The 22,412-nt window shown below is 34.2% G+C and overlaps 1 protein-coding gene across 2 annotated transcripts in view; it reads right to left on the reverse strand.

Annotated features, from left to right (window-relative positions):
- LOC126976153 (uncharacterized) overlaps positions 1-22,412 on the reverse strand; it is a 64,259-nt gene that overhangs the window by 14,254 nt on the left and 27,593 nt on the right. For both annotated transcript variants that reach the window (XM_050824379.1, XM_050824369.1), the window contains exons 2-3: positions 9,177-9,414; positions 6,078-6,292 (exon numbers count right to left, since the gene is read on the reverse strand). In XM_050824379.1, coding sequence (XP_050680336.1) covers positions 6,078-6,292; positions 9,177-9,382 — 421 coding nt within the window. In that variant the 5' untranslated portion in view covers positions 9,383-9,414. The remainder of the gene's footprint in view (positions 1-6,077; positions 6,293-9,176; positions 9,415-22,412) is intronic.

Genomic DNA, 22,412 nt, shown 5'->3' on the forward strand with positions numbered 1-22,412 from the left:
ACTATCTTAGGAACCATTAAGAGTGTTTTTTGTAAAAACAATTTTGTCATAGTAATTTACCGACTTTAAAAAGGAGGAGGTATGTTTTTTTATATCCTGCTAAGAAAATTGAAAATTTTCGAATATTCGTAAGGTTATTGGTTTTACCCCGTTTTTATACAATCGATTTCCATCAGATGTCAATATTTTAAGGTCCTAGGAAGCTTCCCTGACTATTACCGGCATGTGGTTCGTACGTCTGTATGTATGTATGTGTGTATGTATGTATATGTGTGTGTGTGTGTGTGTGTGTGTGTTATATGGATATGGATGTGTGTAAACCTCTTATAGCTTTTGAACAGCTTGACCAGCTCATTTCATCGCGGTTGGCGCCCTTCGAAAAGGCTGGACCAAACTTAGAATTGAATACAATTTGGAAGGATTCCGACCGGTTAAAAAAAAAAAAAGTTTTAAAAACACTACCAAATTTTTTTTTCTTGTGTTTTTTTTGGAATAATGTTTAAACTTCAGCAACATCTTCATCTTCTGATATTTTATTTTATCAATCTTTGACAGTATCTACCAGTCAACAGAAATTTAGGTTAAAATTCTTGGGAACATTCACAATAAATCTCGGTTCATTTCGATGTTGAAAGAAAAGTTTACTGCTTAAGATATATTAATAAAACAAGCTAATAATGATGCTAATGTAATGTTAATCGATACGGCAATAGAGCAATTCAATTTAACAAAACTACTATTGTTGTAGGTGAAGATGTAAACTTACTAGTGCTACTCAGTAGAACTCGGGAAGCCACATTAAAAAAAAACGCGATGAGTAAACTAACTTTTTTTTTTATGATAATAAGAGACGAGACGAGCAGGACGTTCAGCTGATCGTTATTGAAACGCCCTGCCCATTACAATGCAGTGCCGCGCAGGATTCTTTAAAAATTCAAACATTCTGAGCGGCACTACAATTGCGCTCGTCACCTTGAGACATAAGATTTTCAGTCTCAATTGCCCAGTAATTTCACAAGCTACGGCGCCCTTCTGACCAAAACACAGTAATGCTTACACATTACTGCTTCACGGCAGAAATAGGCGCCGTTGTGGTACCCATAATCTAGCCGGTATCCTGTGCAATGGAGCCTCCCACTGGTGGTGGCGGCGTGGCAACGTGTGCAATATTATGACGATTACAGCTCTTTCAACTTTTTTAATCATCCAAAAATCGGTGTCTCTTATATTATTACGGTTATAATAGTGTAATGGACGATCCTACCAATTTTCAGCCTAATGGGAATTTGTGTAACCTTGGATGTAGATATAAATATAATAATAAGCTGACCAGACTACTTTTTCCACTCGCAATTTGTGTGTCGTGTTGTGTTAATGTAAGTAGTTAACCACTATTTTGAGCAATGCACCTCAAAAGTTCAACTTCAATTTTTTTCGACGATTTCAAAGCTGTTGCAGTCTGTATAGAGGTATAAGTGATCTAAGGTATAATTAATATTTAACGCACTACAGAAGTACAACGAATATTTTAATTAAATTTTTATGCAATACTGTGAACTTCTAACTTTGTTGGATTTCATATATAAGCTACTCTGTTGAAAGCGTTCGTGCTATGGCGTTCAATTTGACGTGCGTACGTTATACTCGATCAATATACAGCTCAACGTAGCCTTCCTTTTTTGAATTCAAATATTCCTTTATTCGCCAGTACGTTTCAGCTCCAATAGAATTCCAAAAGGAACGCCTACATTTGCAGTGCAGCTGAAATATTAATAGTATGAGCGACACGATATTTTGTTTATTTTATGACATTCACATGGCTATATGTTACGTCGCATTGTGTCAAGCGAATTTTGAAAAAACTGTCAGTGTACTGTGTAATATTTTTACATGAATTAATTGTTTCATCTAGTTTTGTTACACAAATTATCATTAATTGTACACATCTGCACCGAAAACATTAATTATCTGTGGCATCGTGAACAGCGAGAGCTTAACATTAACTGTCAAGTTGTCAAAATGACCTTAGACTATGTACCTATTAGTTACCTATTTAACATAATATAATTTAATTAGCAAAATTAGAAATTTGATCAGAAGTTATGGTACTAGCCAGTTTTTATTTTAATTGTCAAATGGTTTGATATAAAAATTAGTTAAAGTCAGGGGTGGTGGAAATATTTCTGATAAAACTAAATTCATATCATTCAGAAAACGCTTCGACATAATCATGTCAAACAATCGTTTGTTGTTACGTAGGCGATTCACTCGATTATATGAAACGTGCAGTCATCGATAGATTGACAGATGACGGCTATTATCCTATAAAAAACGGATAAAGCCGAAATCCAGTACGTTTTAAACAACTGTTCACTTTCAGACGCAGTCGCCAATAGCCATCATGTAATTACTACTGTTTCAAACATATGTCAAATAAGTGCACGTTTCATACTAAACTAAACTGAATTTAATTTTTTACTCTTAGGCCGTTCCGCCGGTTATTACCTTGTATTTACATCCTCTTTGTGGCTTAGTATGTTATACTAATAATTTATCAATTATATTATTAAACTATAGAATATAATGCAGTTTTGTAGAATCAATCTACTAAATATTACTAATATAACGCATAAGAACCAATACAGTTCCTAGAAATTCTTGATGTAATTCTATTATTTTTCGATTTGCTAAAGAAACGCCTTACAGCTTATGTAATAAAAATACATTTAAATAAGTACTTTCTTCTTTTAAGTTGAACCAAACAAAATCTAAATATCTATTTAGATTCATGGACGAGCAAAAACAGAAGAGCTCCGCGCCGGGATATTACCAAGTGAAGCACTTTTATGCTAGTGTGTGTGCGGTTACGGGGGATACCAGTAACATAGTTTTCTCCATTATGTCCCCAATTAATTTACACTCCAATTTTTTAAATAATGATAGATTATTTTACACATTTTCACAATGCACGACAGCATTTTAAAAATATTTAATTGAGACGCAAACTAATCTGTCACAGACGATGGCAAATCTTATAATGGCGGCCGATCAGCTTGTATTAGTGTAAATGTGTGCGTGGGACTATGTATTTACATGTTAACCGGCTTGTTTTGGTGCTTCACTGGTTTGTAAGGTAACACGGAGTCCTTAGTTTTTTAAACTCGTCCGTGGTAAGATATTGTAATTTAAAATGGTACAACTTAAGACAGGTTTATTTTTTTAATATTAGCTTGCTTACTAATCGGAATTGTATATAGATATTACTTCTCAAAATATTAGGTATATCTGCACTCCAACTAGATATCGCAGGCGAAGTCGCAAAATGCGGCAACGGATGACGTGCTACATGTTCTGTTAAACTTTGCTAATATTTGAAACTAAAATGTCGGGTTGCGTAGTAAATCTTTGAAAATATAATACTACAGGATATAAGAAAAACACTGGGATCACATATCATCAGTAAGTATTTTGTATTTTATTAATTTCAATGTTTTTACATGAAACGATGCGTATGTTACAAAATTTGAAAGTCACCATTGAGTGTCAAGATTCCACGCACACAAGCATCTAATAGTTGCCGTCAATGCCGTAATAAAAAGCTATTGCTCTTATATAGTGCGGTATTTAGTTTTAGCGCAGCGGAGACCAATCGTTAATCTAAGGTCATAACCGAGTCAGTCAGGTCACCAGTGGGAGGCTCCTTTGCATAGGATGCGGGCTAGATTATGGGTACCACAACGGTGCCTATTTCTGCTGTGAAGCAGTAATGTGTAAACATTATGTTTCGGTCTGAGGGGGCGCCTAGCTAGTGAAATTACTGGGCAAATGAGACTTAACATCTTACGCCTCAAGGTGACGAGCGCAATTGTTTGGCTGCTCAGAATTTTTAGCTATTTCAAGAATCCTGAGTGGCTCTGCATTGTAATGGGCAGGGCGTGTCAAATACCAGTAGCTGAACGTGCTGCTCGTCTGGTCCCTAAGTTTCATTGAAAAAAATCTTAATTGTTATAATTTTAATTGAAATAAATATTCATTTTTAAATTGAGTCTGTATTATATAAAGTGGTTATTAACAACATTATTTCACGAATAAATTTCATGATTTATTCAATGGTTTGTTCATATTATTTTTAGTCACAATTTCTTTGGTTTTCTGTACGGCTCCGCTAGAAGCAATGTGTGAAGATTTAATATTACGTGTCTCCATATTCTTGAATTTATAAATACCGATCTCTTTTATATTCCTCGCTCTAGTTTCCCGTTTCATTTTCTCTTCAAGTATTTTCAAATCCTTTCTTACTTTCTTTTGTGGTTTACTTTTCATGTTTTCTTTTAACTTGGATGCTTTAGCCATTGATAGTGCTTAGTTATGAGCGAAATCGTGTATAGATACCATTTATATTCATGAGCCAACGAGATCACAAGCGCAATATTATTTTAAAAAATGACATTCACATGTAAATATAATATTATCTCTGGTTTGAGAAGGAGTGATTAGCTCAACAATCATAGAATTGTGTCTATGCTTTTGCCATAGAATAGAGGATTTTTTTTATTTTGCCATACTATTATTATTGTTTACGGAGTTTAGTTAGAAATAAATTTATATAGTAATATCACTACATATTATGAAACTAAGTCCTCCGCCGCGTCTGTCTGTCTGTGTGTTCGCGATAAACTCAAAAAACTAACTGCACCGATTTTCATGTTATTTTTGCCAATGGATAGCGTGGTTTTTGTACACATATTATTTGTATTCATTAACTATACTTGTTAGAGGTGTCAGAAAAAAAGAAGGTCTCTGGGAGCATGCAACGAAAATGCTGTCTAAGCCCTTTGATATATATCAAAATAATGCATGGTGGAGTTGCGTATCTTATCTAATACACAAAAGTCCGCGATGGCATATGTCTATCTATTGAGGATAACATACTACATACATCTTAATACGAGTATTTTAACAAATTGGCAATTATTAAGCGGTGATGTAAAAACTGTTTACACAAATACAATATTAATCTTTATCTTTTTAAAATAAGTTTAAGATATTTTACTCCTTTTTTTACCCCCGCACAATCTTGCCTAATACAAACAAAGAACGGTAGTGAAACAAAGCTATGATTATTCATTTTTAACTAATTAAATTTGATTCTACATTTCCGATGGCTTTAGACTACATTATTCCCGAATACTTACACCATATTTTGGAGTTTTTCTATTGACAGAGCAACGCGTGTCGGGTCAACTAGTATTATAATATAATTGACCAAAATTAAAAATTATTAAAATTAATTCACAATTAACGGTGAAACTGGGTATCACAAGAAACAAAACAGGTGAATTGAATACTTCTTCTTTTGAAGACGATTGAAAAATAGAACTTAAAGTCGAAATCAAATAAACTTTATTCAATAAACGCTAAAATAAAATTACTGAATCCACTATATATTCGGAAAAAGTAGAGTTCGTGAGAAGAACATACAAGAAACTCAACGGCCACTCTTTTCAATCAAATAGACTATTTTACAATAGCTGTAATAAACAAAACAAATAAGTTTGCAAGGTGCTGCATCGAATATATGCATCGTTTTCTAAGTTAAAAGCGTTTTTAATATCAAATATATCTTAGAAGAAATAAAGAATAAACTGTTATAAATATAAAATATCCTATATCCGCCCATCATTCAAATGTCATCTTTGGCCACGCTGTCATGAAGTCCCGGGTCAACAGTAAAAACGCCTCAAATAGAGCTTGATAGGCCATACACTGCGAAGGTATTCCAACCATACACAAAGGAACCTGTGTATGGTTGGAATGGAACCAACCTTTAGGAAAACGCAAACGCGGCCGTCCAAAGCAAACATGGCGGCGGACAGTCATTGACGAATGGAAAGAACTGGAGTGAAATCAAAAGAGATGCTCAGGACCGCTCGCGATGGTGATGCACTGTGAATGCCTTTTGCTCATGCTAGGGGTTACAGGAACTTAAATGATAAAGGTATATTGGATGCATCAACTTTTAGAGTTTGAATTCATTGTTTGTGTCTCTCATTACGCAATTGTATATTAATACTTACTCCATACGTGTTCGCTCCATCCATGGTGTTTTGCATCCTCATCCCTACCGTGACAGATATCCTCCGGATGACCACTCGCTGATTCACCTTCAGGCAGGGTTCTCCAGCGCTTCAGGAGCTCTTTGGTCTTATCCTTCGTTTTGTCACATGCTTGCTTCCAGTTGGTAAAGTATTTCCGTGAGACTTTGGGACTTATCGAAGCTCTCGAGTCTTGTCTGTTGAAAAGATATTTGAGAATTATATAAAAAAACTAGCTGACGCAGCAAACGTTGTATTGCCATATAAAGTAAAAAATAAAGAAAAATTTTTTTTTTGTTAAAATTAAAGGTTAAAAAAATAGATGAAGACCGATTCTCAGACGTACCAATTACGTCGTATATAACATCTATGGTACTACAATAATCATTATATTCGATTGCCATCTTACAACCCTAGTGCGGATCTGTGGATGTAACAGAATAATATAAAAATCGCGATACAAAAATAGGTGTTGATCGTAGATGGGTTAAAATTTGAAGTTGTGTGTACTTTTTAATGCTGAATCATAATAAAATAAAAATAAAAACTAATTTTCAAAAAACTAAAAAATATATTTATGGGTGGGTCACCATTATTATTTAGGGGTATGAAAAATAGATGTTGGCCGATACGTACATTAAATTTCATTCAAGTCGGTGAAGCCGTTTTTGAGGAGTTTAATAACAAACACCGGGACATGAGACATTTTGTATATTAGATAATGTGTGATCTTATATACGCACGTAAGAAGTTATACTTCATTGGAATATACTAACGAAAATAACTCAAATACATCTACGATACGACGAACTGATTGCCTACACGTTGGCGACAATTCAAATATTAACCTTAGCACAAGGATGGCCGCAGCAATATTGTAAAATTATTTTGAATACACACTTCTATGGTACACGGACGTCAACGACACTGTCTAACAAAAAAAAAGAGATTCGCTCGATTGTATGAAACGTGCAGTCATTGATAGATTGTCAGATGATGGCTTTAATCTTGTAAAAAACGGAAATAGCCGAAACTACGTTTAAAGCAACTGTTCGCTTTCAAACTTAGCCGAATTATACTTAGTCGCCAATCGGAATACTGTAATTACTACTATTTTAAACTTATGTCAAGTCACTGCACGTTTCATACTAATTTCAATTTTAATCTTTACTTATGCAGTCTCCGGTCTCACCTTTTATTACGTAGTATTTATATCCTCTTTGGTGTCACTTGCTAAATGAATATAAACTTGAATAGGTCATAGACTTCTATGTATTTTTTTAGCTGATGGTAATTTGTACGCCCTACCTTACAATACAATGCTGAGGAGCCTTGAAAAACACAAAAATTTCCTTGAGACATAGGTTGTTAAGTCTCATTTGCCCAGTAATTTCAGACCAAAACACAGTAATGTTTACACAATACTGCTTCACGGCAGAAATATGCGCCTAGACTACTAGACAAGCTCTGTCGCCTTAAATAATTGCTCACTAAGTTTCTTTAGATATATAGTGGACGGACCTCAAAACAGCAGGATACTGTATTATATACGAGGAGTGCACTAAAAGTATCGGGAATGGAATATTTCCACTGTTCCTGTCATATTAAAATCTTTTTAATTGAAAACTCCTTGGTTTTAAAAATCGAATACCATTTATTTATTGAAAAAAAGATTCTCGGTTTTGTCACAAGGTCTTTTCAAACTTGATTAGTCGTTGAGAAAATGGAATTGACTTGAGAAAATTCTAGAACGATGATTTATTATGACTTTCCAAGAGGTTTAACACAAAAACAGTGTGCTCGTAGTAGGGTTGGCAACTCTATTTGCAATGCAATGAATGCAATACGGATTTCTGGATTTGCAACACCGACAAGTGTGATATATGGTAAGGAGCAACGGATTGTTACACGCGCATACTTCCAAGAGCAAGGACTTACCGTTACAAAGGAAGGAGGGTGATTCGGAAACGAGCTCTTCAAGAATAGTATTATTTATACGCAAATATATACGCAAAGGCACAAAGCCGTACTTTAGTTATCTCATATTGTTATGCGGCATTTCGTGAATATCCATCGTGATAAAAAATGTCGAGAAATATTTCTAATGCCACCTGATGGCGTCCGAAAAAAGTCTTAACTAGGCGCTTTTTACAGTACTCAACGTACTTATACTTTTAACGCTTAATGTTGTTGATTGGTCATATTTTTTTTTTATGGAATAGGAGGACAAACGAGCGTACGGGTCACCTGGTGTTAAGTTATCACCCCCGCCCACATTCTCTTGCAACACCAGAGGAATCACAAGAGCGTTGCCGGCCTTTAAGGAAGGTGTACGCATATCAACGAATTTTAAATTTCTTTTACTTGCAATTACAGTAAATTGAGTTTGAAACTTCTTTGGTAATAGTGACGAGAGAATTTAAAATAAAATTTTTAATTAAAAGTTTACTATTAGAAGAAATATATCTTTAATTTTAGCGCGTAATTTGACAAAAACGGAATAATAATAATAGGAAATAGATATTATCAATTGTACCTTTATTTTTCAGTTCATTCACCCTCTAGAGACTATGTCAGGTTTAATTATACACCCCTTAAAAATAATAAATAAACCAAAAGATAAGACATTGTAAAGCAGCTCGAATTGTCGGGCACCCAGTACTCTGTGAATGGCTGGATCACTTGGCGTTGCTTAGAGACATCACTTCATTGTGTGTCCTCTGCCGCATTTATCACGTGTTCCGAAGAGCTGTTTCATTTGAATCCTGCCGCCGAAATCTACCCTCGCACTACACGCCACAAGTTAGGATATCATCTCCACCATCTGGATGTATGGCAGTCCTCCATAGAGCTTTCTTCCACTTATTACAAAACTGTGGAATGAACTTCCTTGTGTTTCCGTCCGGTGTTTCCGGGACGATACGACATGAGTACCTTCAAAAAAAGCGTACACTTTCCTTAAAGGCCGGCAACGCTCCTGTGTTTTCTCTAGTGTTGCAAGAGAATGTGGGCGGCAGTGATCACTTAACACCAGGTGACCTCGTTTGTCCTCCTTGTCCATAAAAAAAAAACAAGACGAACCTATCAAAAGTGTCCTTTGATGAGTCGCTGGCACGTGACAGGCGTCTGTCTTTCTTTCCAGTTCCATCATCGCTCGGTGACTTCTCTTGTGGCAGTTTGTGTTCCTTATCTAATCTGCCGCTACCTCCTGGAGCATGGTTCGTTCCTTCTCCTTCTCTCTTCCACACGGGCGACAGACTGCCCGGTGTCTCACGTTTCACCTCCATGGTGTAATGTGTTTGGACATTATTGCTGGTGTCTGTAACAAGGATCACAAATAAATCCAAGTTCAATGATATGCTACTTTTAGAGATATTTAGTCGTCGAAATGGCCGTGTGTTTTACGTGAGTGAGATTATATATCTATACTAGCTCACCTAGCTAAGGTTGTATTGCCATACAAAGTATTAAAAAAAATCAATAATTAATATATTTGGGGTATAAAAATAGATGTAGACCGATTCTCAGACCTACCAAGTATATCGTACTATAATAATTATTGTATTCGATTGTCATCTTACAATTTTAAGTTTTATGTATTTCTCAAAGCTCAATCACAATAAAAAACATAAAAAAAATTGTCAAAAAATATAAAATTAGATAAGCAGTCTGTACATTAGTATTATTTAGTAAGTGCTTTTAATAGTAATCTTATATCCGCGAAATAGCGCAGGCTATTTCATCTAACTCCGTAGATAAATTGAGGCCGTCATTCTTATACGCCCCGGCACTGTTTCACTCTGATGTAGTAGTTCTTTATGGATACAACTAGATTACTTTTGAGAAGCTCTTTCCAAATATGTATGCCTACTAATATTATAAATGTTAATGTTAGTTTGTTTGTTACGCTTTCACGCCTAAACCACTATACGATTTTGATGAAATTAGTACAAATAGACAAGAGCTTGGAAAAGTGCATAGGCTACCTTTTATCGTGAAAAAGAGGTTTGGAGGGGTTGAAATAGGGGGTGGAAGATTGTATGGAAGCTCGTCAATATTAAAGATGATACCATGAAACTTTGTATTAAGGCACTTAAAAGGAAGTTAATAAACATACATTTCAGCGTTTTTTAAACTTTGACCTTCATGGGGATGAAACAGGAGATGGAAGTTCGCATGGAAATCCATCCAAATAAATTGTGGGAAAAGTATAAATATGATATGGGGTACGATATTTTACACAGACTACATGAAGAGAATCCGAATGCTTCATAGAGGCTTTTAATTTACAATAAAAGGCATAAATGGTATTTATTTTCTCAAAATTGATTGCTTTAGAATCCTTTTTGATGTCATTTGTAATAGTACTTTCGCTTCGCAATCAAATAGCGCCCTGAGAGAGAAGAAGAGTGCAAGTAACTTTCCCATTCTTTTATTGCACTCTTTTTAATGAAATATGCAATATTATTCTGTCATTGTTATTGCTATAAAATAATCGCTTAGACATTCAGCTGTGGAGTAGTAGGATTTTCGATAGAGCCATTTTTTAATAAAACATTTGAATTTATTTATAGATAATTGCCTGAACACTGGCTGGGACTTTATTAAAAAATGTGTAATTGATACGCCCCGCCCACTACAATGCAGTGCCGCAATGAATTCTTGAAAAATCCAAAAATTCTAAATGGCACTACAATTGCGCTCGTCTCCTTAAAACGTTAGATGTTAAGTCTCGTTTGCCCAGTAATTTCACTAGCTACGGTGCCCTTCTGACCGAAACATAGTAATGCTGAAACATTACTGCTACACTGTAGAAATAGGTGCCGTTACCGTACCCATAATCTAGCCGGCATCCTGTACAAAGTAGCCTCCCACTTCACAGCTGGGGCCCGCAAGGCTACTGAAAAAAATAAGAATGATGATCGCCCTGCATTATCTGTGTTGCTCAACTCAAGCCATTCAACGTTATGTCATAAAAGCCATAAAAAGGCATTTATTTTCTCAAAATTGATTCCATTAGAATTCTTTTTGATGTCATTTCTTATACTACTCTAAACTCTACCAGCATTCTTTTTTTGCGCTCTTTTCAATAAAAATATACAATATTGTACAGTCGTTTCTATCGCTATAAAATAATTACAATCTAGTCCCAGGCTGTTCGATCATTTAGATATTCAGCAGTGGAGTAATAGGATTTACGACAGAGCCATTTTTTTTTTGTTTGTTGAACTCACCCAAGAACAATCGAAATTATTGTTATCACCACCACCATATAAGTGGAGGGGATCTATTCAAACACAGCATCGATTGCCGATTAAACGCAGCTCATGAGATAATTAATAAACATTGATTCGGATGCTTTCAAATTCTACCCGCAGCCAGATAGTAGAAAAGTTTTGCCGAGACAGTAGATATTCTCGCTAACGAGGAGAAATACCTCGGATATTATTATTTTTTTTTAGAAAAAAATAGTCTCGCAACTCAGTTCTTCTACCGTAGATGGTTGTAAGATCCATGTAATACCAAGTCGGTCAATATTCAGTCCTTACTTAGTCCTTGTGTCTTAAGTTATTAGCTAACCTAACAACATTTTATAGTGATCATCATCAATATTAAAAATCTTTTGTTTTAAGTAAATAAGTTAACTTGGCAATCGCATGAAAACACAGTGTATCATTTTTTTATTAAAAACACAGTGTATCTTACAAGTTTTTTTTATGACCGCAAGGTACGAGACGAGCAGGACGTTCAGCTGATAGAATTGATACGCCCTGCCCATTACAATGCAGTGCCACTCAGGATTCTTGAGATACCCAAAAATTCTGAACGGCACTACAATAATTGCGCTCGTCACTGAGACGTCAGATGTTGTCTCATTTGCCCAGTAATTTCACTAGCTACGACGCCCTTCAGGCCGAAACGCAGTAATATTTACACATTACTGCTTCACGGCAGAAATAGGCGCCGTTGTGGTACCCATAATCTAGCCGGCATCCTGTGCAAAGGAGCCTCCCACTGGTAAAAGTAGGTATAAAGTAATACACATAATAGTAAATTAGGTTGTTTAGTGCGATTGCCTTTAGTTAAAGTTTTATGAGAGATGACGCATATAATAGGCATATAATATAAGCATATAAATATTAAAATAAATTTTTATATATTAAAACATTTACAAATATACATATAAAATTGTACACACACCAATAAAGTTTCCACTAATATAGATATCATGTGAGCAATCAAAAAAGAGGATAAACAAAATTTAAAACATACAAAAGTTTCGTACAAAAAAAAAAACAAACGGATTATAACTAACTTAAATGAAATTATACATACAAGTATTCTTTTATATCTTTCTAAAACTGTTTGACCGAACAAGTATGTAAATCAATATTATTAAATTTTATATTATACTTATTACAAGCCCGATATATAAAAGTATTTAGCTTTGTATATCCTTAGCTTTGTAATTAGCTAACATCACATCTTTATCATCAGAAACCCAAATCTAGGCATCAAATTGTAATGGTTACTATTAGACTCCTCACACACATTCCACCTTCGCACAACACGCCACAAATTAGGATATCATCCCCACCATCTGGATGTGTGGCGGTCCTCCACAGTGCGGTTTTCAAGGAGCTTTCTTCCACGTACTACAAAGCTGTGGAATGAGCTTCCTTGTGCGGTGTTTCCATGACGATACGACATGGGTACCTTCAAAAAAAGCGCGTACACCTTCATTAAAGGCCGGCAACGCTCTTGTGATTCCTCTGGTGTTACAAGAGAATGTGGGCGGCGGTGATCACTTAACACCAGGTGACCCGTACGCTCGTTTGTCCTCCTATTCCATAAAAAAAACACAAAAAATATCAAGGACTACAAATCTATAGAAAACTTAGTTCTTAGCAACTTTTTTGATCATATATTTTCCCAGCAAAGTCAAAGGTGTATTCAGTCAGAAAAGTTTTATGATTTATATGAGGGATTTGTTACTGAAACATTTTGACAGCAAGAGAAAGGATTGTCCGCAAACGATTATAAAGCTCTTATTGTTTTCTGTTGAAGCGAAACTTTGAGAAAGATCTTAAAAGCTACTAAATTCACAAACCTTTCTCAGTGGTTTGAAATGAAGTACCGTAACTTCGAGAAAACAATCAATAATTATGGGTTCTAAAATGGCTGTTTTTTTTTAAAGGTTGTTAAAAGAAATCGAGAAAAAAGAGCATAATTTAAACCATTTCTTGATGGTTTATATAAAGATTTTATTTTTACAAAAAATAATTATATATCTACAGAATATTTGAAGAAAATTCATTTTTACTTTACATTTCTATTTTTATAGACGGTGCGAAAAAAAAACCACCATATACCCCTAACTTTTACAGTTGGAGCCATTCTAATCGTTCAATCTAGATAAAAATTGTACGAAAGTTTATTAATTGTACACAAATACTATTTAACATGACTAAATTCTGTTAGTTTTGTAAAGAAAATTGTTTTATGTTTGTAATAAATTAAAAATGTGTCTAATTCCAATTTAAATGGCGAGCTTGTGCGAGAGAGAGGTAACTTGAGTGGCAATGAGTTTCTTGCCTCTTCTTCTAATTAAAACCTTTTGCGAAGTGGTGGTAAAAGAAAAGAAAACTTAGCATTAATAAGTGTCATTTTCTTGACATACATGAATAAAGTGATTTTGATTTGATTTATTAAAAGATAGAGTAGCAATTAATTCGAAGATAATTCAAATAACATCTTAAGCATTAGGTACACACCCAATTCGACCGTTATAAAATTTTAAGAGCACGTAAATATAGTTATAGCTAAATTATTAAAACATTCGTGACACATCGTTAAGTTATTTATTAATACGGCTTTATTTAATTACGGCTTTAATATATAAAATGAACCTTCGTTCCTCCTGGTCACGCCTATAACTTGAGAACAACTTTCCTGATTTCATTCATTTTTTTTAAATAAATTATAGAACTTAACGACTACCATTATTATAAACTTTTTTATTAATTTAACATCGTTACTTTATTTATAAATATGGCATAACTCACGATTTATCGGTCTTGGTATTGACTAGTTTCGGTAACTTAATTTGAGTAAGGGACTCGTAGTAATCGCGAACTCCCTACACTCACCCTGATGAAGGTCTCGCTGTCTCTTTCTACTGTCTCGCTTTTCCGTTTCATCGACTTGGAAATAACAACGATGCTAAGGAAGTTCTTCTTTTCACTTCAATAATATAGTTATAACGTTGCAGTAGATATGATTGCTCAATATGATTATTGAGATGTGACGTGTGTTACCGCTTTGATTGAAGTTTTTAAGTTTTGATGTTATATATTATGCTGTGCCTGTTTGAGATTCGCCATATATTTTGGTGCTGTTGCCGTGCCATGTAGCGAGAGTCTGCGGTACTAAAACTAGTGTAGACAACCTCAGCAAACATCGATAGATGTTGGGAAACTAATTACAAAAAAAATAGGTGTACTTTATTACGTTGATGCTTGAAAAACAACACGGAAAACGAACGAAATTAATTAAAAATGCAAAAATACTTCAGAGTGTTATACGTTACTTTGCAGCCATTTGTATTATACGTCAAAATAAGTTCTCTGGACACTAGCGAGAGGCGCTTCAAATAGGCACAAAAAAATTGCTGTCAAACATATGGAACAGACTGTCCAGTGGTATTTATACAGGTCATTGTATATTACGCGTGAGGCGTGACGTCATGCTCGGCCGTTATGACACTTAGGAGTGTTTCCGCGTATTCAAAGTAGGTTGAATACAGCCATTTACGTAAAAACTTAGTTTATAGCTGAAACAATATTTTTTCAAACCCAGGCCAATTATCTTGCCCCAAGTTAAGCATATATAGCCTGTGTTATGGGTTACAAGACAATGATATATTTAATACAATATACTTACTTAAGCATACATAAATTCATATAACATACATAAATACATTTAAACATCCATGACTCGGAAACAAACATCCATATTCATCATATAAATGCTTGCACCTACAGGGATTCGAACCCGGGACCTCTAGCTTAGTAGGTAGGATCGCTAACCACTCGGCTATACAGGTATGATAATCGCATTAATCAAACCACTATGCAACACTGTACAATAAGTTCCACAAGGCGTAATCCAGGGCGAGCCAATGAATAGGAAAGTAATCCGTAATATCGATTAAAAGAAACACCAAGTAATATTTGAAATAACTTAGCGAGCGTGTAGTAAGTAGGTCACACGCTTGACCTGTCAGCCAGGTATTTACTTTCATTGTCTAGCCTTTTATGAGCACCGGGCTTTAATTAATACATTTACTCTTGCCGACACCTTTTCTGTGTGACTGCAAACTTACACTGTAAGTTAAAAAAAAAAAATTACCTTCTCATTTGCTAATACAAAAAGTGTTCAAATGAGCCATAGAACAGTAGTCACATATGATGTGTGTAACATCATCACTACATATTATAAAAAAAAATCCCTCGTCGCGTATGTCTTAAAAACTACTGCACCGATTTTCCTGTTATTTTCATCAATGGACAGCGTGGTTCTCGAGGGAGGTTAAAAGTATATAAATTCTTAAGTTTTTGTATACATTTACTATATTTGTTGGACGAGTCTGAAGAAAATAAGCCGTCTGGGAGCTTTAAATAAAACAAAATAGAATAGGGTCGCTACTGAAACTTCACTTAAATTTTGTTTGTTCACGAAGTTTTGTTTCGGAGAAAGAGAGTAGACCTCCACGGAAGTATAAGGCGTAGGGACAATATAAATACTTCTTAATTACAATCGTTGTGAGCGAAGTGATGCATTTGCACCACGCATAAGCCTACACAGGTTTCTGTGGCTCATCTAAGATGCGTATGTCTTAAGTTTTAATTGTACTCTTTTTTTTAAATATGACTTATAAAAAAAACCTTAAAATTTCAGCTATTATATTTTATATTCAGCTATTATTTTTTATATTTTGAAATGTCAGCTAAGAACGGATTTGACATAATCAAATCAAATCATCTTTATTTGCAAGATAAGGTGATAATAAGATGTTGTTGGCTTATAATTAACAGGTGCTCTTATCCTAACCCATAAGGCATGCAAACTTATAGTGGAATACATAGTCAGTTCACGTTTTAATTTCTGTAACAATTATAATATACTGTACTATACTAAAAAAGATATACATCCCAAGCAAACTTAAATTAACATCAATCATACAATAGTTATTATTTCATAGGATTATTCATTTTAATTTATAATATAACTAGCTGACCCGACAGACATTGTTCTGTATATAATAAATGAAATAATTTCTTTTATGAATTTGTTAATAATATTTCATACCATCAAGAATTATTTCGTAAAATATGCTCCCTGTTGTTATAATTAAATTGATTCACAGCAGAACTGTCAATCCGTGCGTCAATAAATTCTCTCATAGAAAATATGTCCATACAAAACAAATATTGGAATTATAAATACTTATGGCTCTCAAATCGAAATAAAAACTATCCTATCTCTCAAGTTGGACTAAACTGCACTCGATGAAGTAATCCCCATTAAAATCCGTTCATTAGTTTAGGAGTCCATCGCGGACAAACAACGTGTCACTTAATTTACATATATTAAGATGATTTCAGAGTAAGCTGGTAAGATATAAATCAAAATGGTATATAAATTTTCTGCTAATTACGACGTATGGTATACGAATCACGATTTATAAGTCATTCAATGATTCATATTTATATAAATGTAGCTATATTCATGTTCCATGGTTTTGGCTGTTTTCCAGAAAATAACAAAAATCTCATTTGAATACCGTTGCCGTTGCAGTGAAGCTCTGCGCACTTCTTGAATATGTATGCTCTTGGAGATGTATTATCTGGGCTAGCTCTACGTACAATAAAAAGGAAAATTAAGATAAGAGTTCTTTTCATTGCGAAGCTAATTTTCACGTTACCGACACTCTGTTCATGTTTCAGTATACGACATCGAAACGATGTTCACTATCAAACTACTAGGTTATCCGTCCGAAGTCCACTATTTATAATACTATACCACTTTGCACTTTTTGTAACACTACTTCTTAATAATTGAAATGTAATTTAACCGAAAAATAATATACTTATTACCACAGACTAGTAAAAGAAGAAAGACTCCGCGCCGTGATATTAGCAAGTGAAGCACCTTTATGCTAGTGTGTGTGCTGTTACGGGGTATACCAGTTACATAATTTTTTCTCCCTTAAATAATCATATATCCACAAATACTTTTATATTATTATTTTTACACTTTTTCTCAACGCACGACGGCATTTTTAAAATATTTTATTGCGACGCAAACTGATCTGTCATAGACGATGGCAAATCTCATAATGGCGAGCGATCGGCTTGTATTAGTGTAAGTGTATGCGTGGGGCTATGTATTTACACGTTTACCGGCTTGTTTTGGTGTCTCACTGTTATGTAGGGTGACACGGAGTCCTTATTTTTTTACTCGTCCTTGACTTATTACGTATTAAACTTCTTTTTAAATCCCGCCTATAGCACATAATACTACTTATAAGTGATAGATTTAAAAAAATCTATATATATATATATAATACATAGCTTTTAACTTTTTGAAGTGAAAACTTCTTTAGCGTCAAATTTAAAATAAAAAATAAAAAAAATTGTCAAAAAATATTTGGGAGTCACCCTTATCATTCTTTTTACAATTTCAGTATATCATGCTCGCTGCTGTTGTCTTTGATGTGCACGAACTCGTTGCATTCTAAGCCTATGTACTTCATTGTCACTCACTAAAGAAAGTAATTCTTACATAGCAATACGACTATTTTCTTGATCGTTCTCTTTCTGGTCATCATTGCGGTTAGCACGTGAGGTAGCTCTTCGCACATTTGATTGACTGTGACGACCTAAGTCAGGTCGTCTTCTCCTTAGCATCGTTAATTATAATTAATCAAAGTGAGCAAAATTCTCGCGCACTTAGCAGTAAAGTGTAACTATCACAAAAGATCAACGAAAAAAAGAGCACAAAACTTGAAATGTCACTATCACAAAGGATAACAGAAGTAAAGAAAGTTCTCGCGCACGTAACGGTAATCGTCACTCACAAAGATAGAAGGATGCACTCTTTTTCAAATTCAAATTCACATATTTTTATTCAAAATAGGATTTGACATCACTTATTGAAAGTCAAAAAAAAAAAAAACTAAACCTTTTAACTTTTTGAAGTGAAAACTTCTTTAGCGACGTGGAGGATTATTCTTGGGATAAAAAGCGATAATCCTGAAGACCCTAACGAAACAGACTATTTTAATAATTTAATTCTGAGCAAAGTCTAAGTACTCTATAGATTTCAGCCTTAATATGTTGCAGTTTTCGGGCCAAGCTATGAACGTATTCTATAGTCATTGGTACTTGATGCGCGTCCGAATTTTCAAGTAAATCGGACGCCATGAACGCTATAAAAATCGCTGGAAGATTCCGTTTCTTACAATTTAACTTATACATTATTGTATAATTACCAAAAAGAAATACATTATTTAAATTTATCCCGCGAAAACAGCAAATCATTGCTATGTCGTAAAATTCACTATCATGTTCATAGATCGCTGTTTCTCGTCCCGCGTTACTTACTCCCCGCTACTGGTAAGATTTCTATAATAGACATAACGATATGCTTTTATTAGCTTGGTATGTAACAGAGCATTGGACGTAATCTAAATGTCCTTAATAAGTGTGCAAAATTCCAAATGAATCGAAAGTTTTGAAGGGATTGAAAATGTAAAAATCTACAGTTTCATTCCGTAGTGCGTGCAGCTTAAAAAAAATTCATATAACCCAGAATTTTGCAGGAGGAACCGCGTGGGAAAAATTCGCAATGCGTGCTAGGTCTTAATAGGCAGGCACTATATTAATAGGCAATACAAGGCAAAATATTTATGTGCCTTCACATGCGTCTCGGCTGAGACCTGAGTACAAACTGACTTAAATCGCGCGGAATGTTTACCACAGTGTGCGCTAGCTGAAATCCCCGCATATATTTATTCGCAATGCGTGCTAGGCCTTAATGGGTAGGTACTTTATGCAAGGCAAAATATTTATGAGCTGTTGTCCATTCACATCCGTATCGTCTGAGACCTGAGTACAAACTGACTCACACCGCGCGGATTTTTTACCGCAGTGCGTGCTAGTTGACACTTACTACGTGGATTTAAATCCGCAAAAAACATCCACGCGGTTAAAGTCCGCAATGCGTGCTAGGCCTTAGGATCTAAATTTAGAGATTTTAAAATAAAGTGTTTTAGCAGTAAGTGGTTAGATCGTTTATACGTCTAGATAGACTATGGTGCAGTATAATTTACCAGCATTTTTTTTATGTTTATAATTGTAAAAAAGACATCTATCAAACTGCTGCTGTGTTCTGAAATGTTATTATCTCGGTACGGTTATTATCTCTTTAAACTGTGGTTGGTACATTAATATATGTACGAGTACTGTTTTAGTGACGTGATTATGCTGATGCCGTTTTCATAATTTAGGTCAGACACGTGAATTGTGTAATACTCTACTACCAGACCAAACCAGACAAGATGATATATCACAAATGTAAATCATTTGTGAAATTTTCGTTTGAATTATTACTCACTTAAAAATAATGATACTACTATCAAATGGTATCAACATACCATCGACAAAACTCATTCCTTATAAGGGCATGCGGGATTTATAATGACATTGTTAGAGACTGTAGCTTGTCGTTGTATTAAATAAATCTATATCTATAGAACGGTAACGAAATTAAAACACCGGCTCAGCAAAAAATTTTTCGAATAATATCGACAATAACGCCTAAATTTTATATAACATAATAAGTTAAATTAGAATTTATATAAATTTATTATCTTAATAATTATACCTATACTAGCAGACCCGACAGAAGTTGTTCTGTAGATAATAAAAAATACAGTTATATAGGAATTTGCCAATAATATTTCAAAACATCAAGAATTATTTCGTAATAAATGCATTATAATGAAATTGTTTCACAGTGGAACTGTCAAACCGCGTGTCAATAAATTCTCTCATAGAAAATCCAAACAAAACAAATATTGGAATTAAAAATAATTATAGGTCTCAAAACGAAATAAAAACTATCCTATCTCTCAAGTTGGACTCAACTGCACTCGATGAAGTAATCCCCATTAAAATCCGTTCATTAGTTTAGAAGTCCATCGAGGACAAACAACGTGTCACGTAATTTATATATATTAGATAGATACTATAGTGTAGACTGAAGAGTATATGACTAAGAAAAATAGTATTCAATAAATGTCAGCCTTTATTGAACACGTGCATGTAGATGCACGTCCGTTCATGTATTATTTTTTTATGTATATTGGATAACATTCCTAAATAAACTACAATCTTTCTTACCAAGTCACTAGATCAGATTTTCTTATCCTCGATTTGTTAATATTAATCTAGTAACTATTTATTATGTAATTAACTAATAAATATCTGCGAAAACTTGTAAACAGCCTTTTATGTAAATATTTTCCTAACTATTATTACTATTCAGCTGTAAGTTTTCCAAATATTATAAAAAAAAAGCACGGCGGTACTTTGTGGTATCGTAATTTAAGCCAAATGATTTATACTTAAGCAATATACGTCGTCCCATTGACAGACAGCGTGTACAGATAAGGTGAGTTTCCGCCGATTAGTTTATTGGGACAGAAAAGTCAACGATAGTTACGATTTTTATCTCAAGTAAGAGATAGACTGAATATTGGGAACGGCTGTAAAGCCATCGGAAATGTGTAATCAAAGTTAATTTAAAAATGAAACAAAAACTTATTTCTTAATGATTTTATAATATGTAGTAATAAAAATTGATATGGATTAATATCGTATTTGTGTAAACAGTTTATACATTACCTCTTTATAATTGTCAATTTTTAAAGTATTAATATGGATAAAGTATGATATCCCTAAGATATAGAGATATTCTATCGCGGACTTTTCTATATATATATCAGACGGTGTATTTTTTCCGACACCTCCAACTATATCGTTAATGTAAAGAAAAAATTTACAAATTATAGTAATACCTTCCTTGAGAACCAAGCTAGCCATTGGTGAAAAAAGCATGAAAATCGGTGCAGTAGTTTTTCAGTTTATCGCGAACAGACAGATAGACGTGGCGGATCACTTTGTTTAATAATAATATTATGAAGTGATGCCATATTAACTCATTTAGGTCCAATTTCAGCAATGGTGTTATTGTACAAAAGTTACTATGCCAGTTATAATATGTTATTCGCTGCATTTACTCTCAGAGTAAATCGTAGTAAGTTTCCAAAACCATTTTCTAAAGACAAAAAGTTACTATAAGTAGTACTAGTGTAACTATTAATTGATAAATGTAAATACAGACAAATTAAATAGGCTTGTCATTGTCTCAGTACAATATATTATAACAGGATATTTTTAATTTGGTCGTCACTTTATCACAGTGCTTTTTTTTAATTTTTCAAACAAATTAAAATACTTTTTACTGCAGTTGTAAATATGCTCATTTCCTTCTTTACACCACCTTAAACGTCTCAAAATAAATCTCACCGTAACTATCACTTTCACTGTCACATTCTTCTCAAACGGTTTATTTTAAATAATATTTAAGTACTCTGTTTTGCTATGCTCGGAGTTTCTCTGCGAGATGCAGAAATGAGGAGATCCGTGGGAGAACCAAAGTCACCGATATAGCCCAAATGATTCTAAAACTGAAGTGGCAGTGGCCTACCCACACATAGTTCCACGGACGGTCGTTGGAGATGCAAAGTCCTCGAATGGCGTCAACGTACCGGAAGACGCAGTGTTGGTAGGCCCCCCGCAAGATGGACCGATGATCTAGTCAAGATAGCCGGAATATGTTGGAATGGGGGTAGCACAGGCCGATCATTGTGGAAATCTTTGGGGGAGGCAAAACTCAAAGTGATATCGAAGGTGACAAGGCGATTAAAGATACTTTCCATAAAGCTGTAAAACGAAGAAAACTCTTTAAACTTGACCTTAAAGATGTCTCATATGTTGCATTTGATGATAATAAGTTACAAAATCCAGATATATAGTACAAAAGAGGTGAAATATATTACAGGTTTTATTGTAATTTAGATGTTTCTGAATTGTAATTAAAGTACACAATTATGAATTAATGGTAGCTCAGTTATAATGTATTCTGTGTGCTCAGCTTCATAAAAATTTGATAACATTTCGATTTTAT

Source organism: Leptidea sinapis, chromosome 2 (genome assembly GCF_905404315.1).
Source record: "Leptidea sinapis chromosome 2, ilLepSina1.1, whole genome shotgun sequence".
NCBI classification, from domain to species: domain Eukaryota; kingdom Metazoa; phylum Arthropoda; class Insecta; order Lepidoptera; family Pieridae; genus Leptidea; species Leptidea sinapis.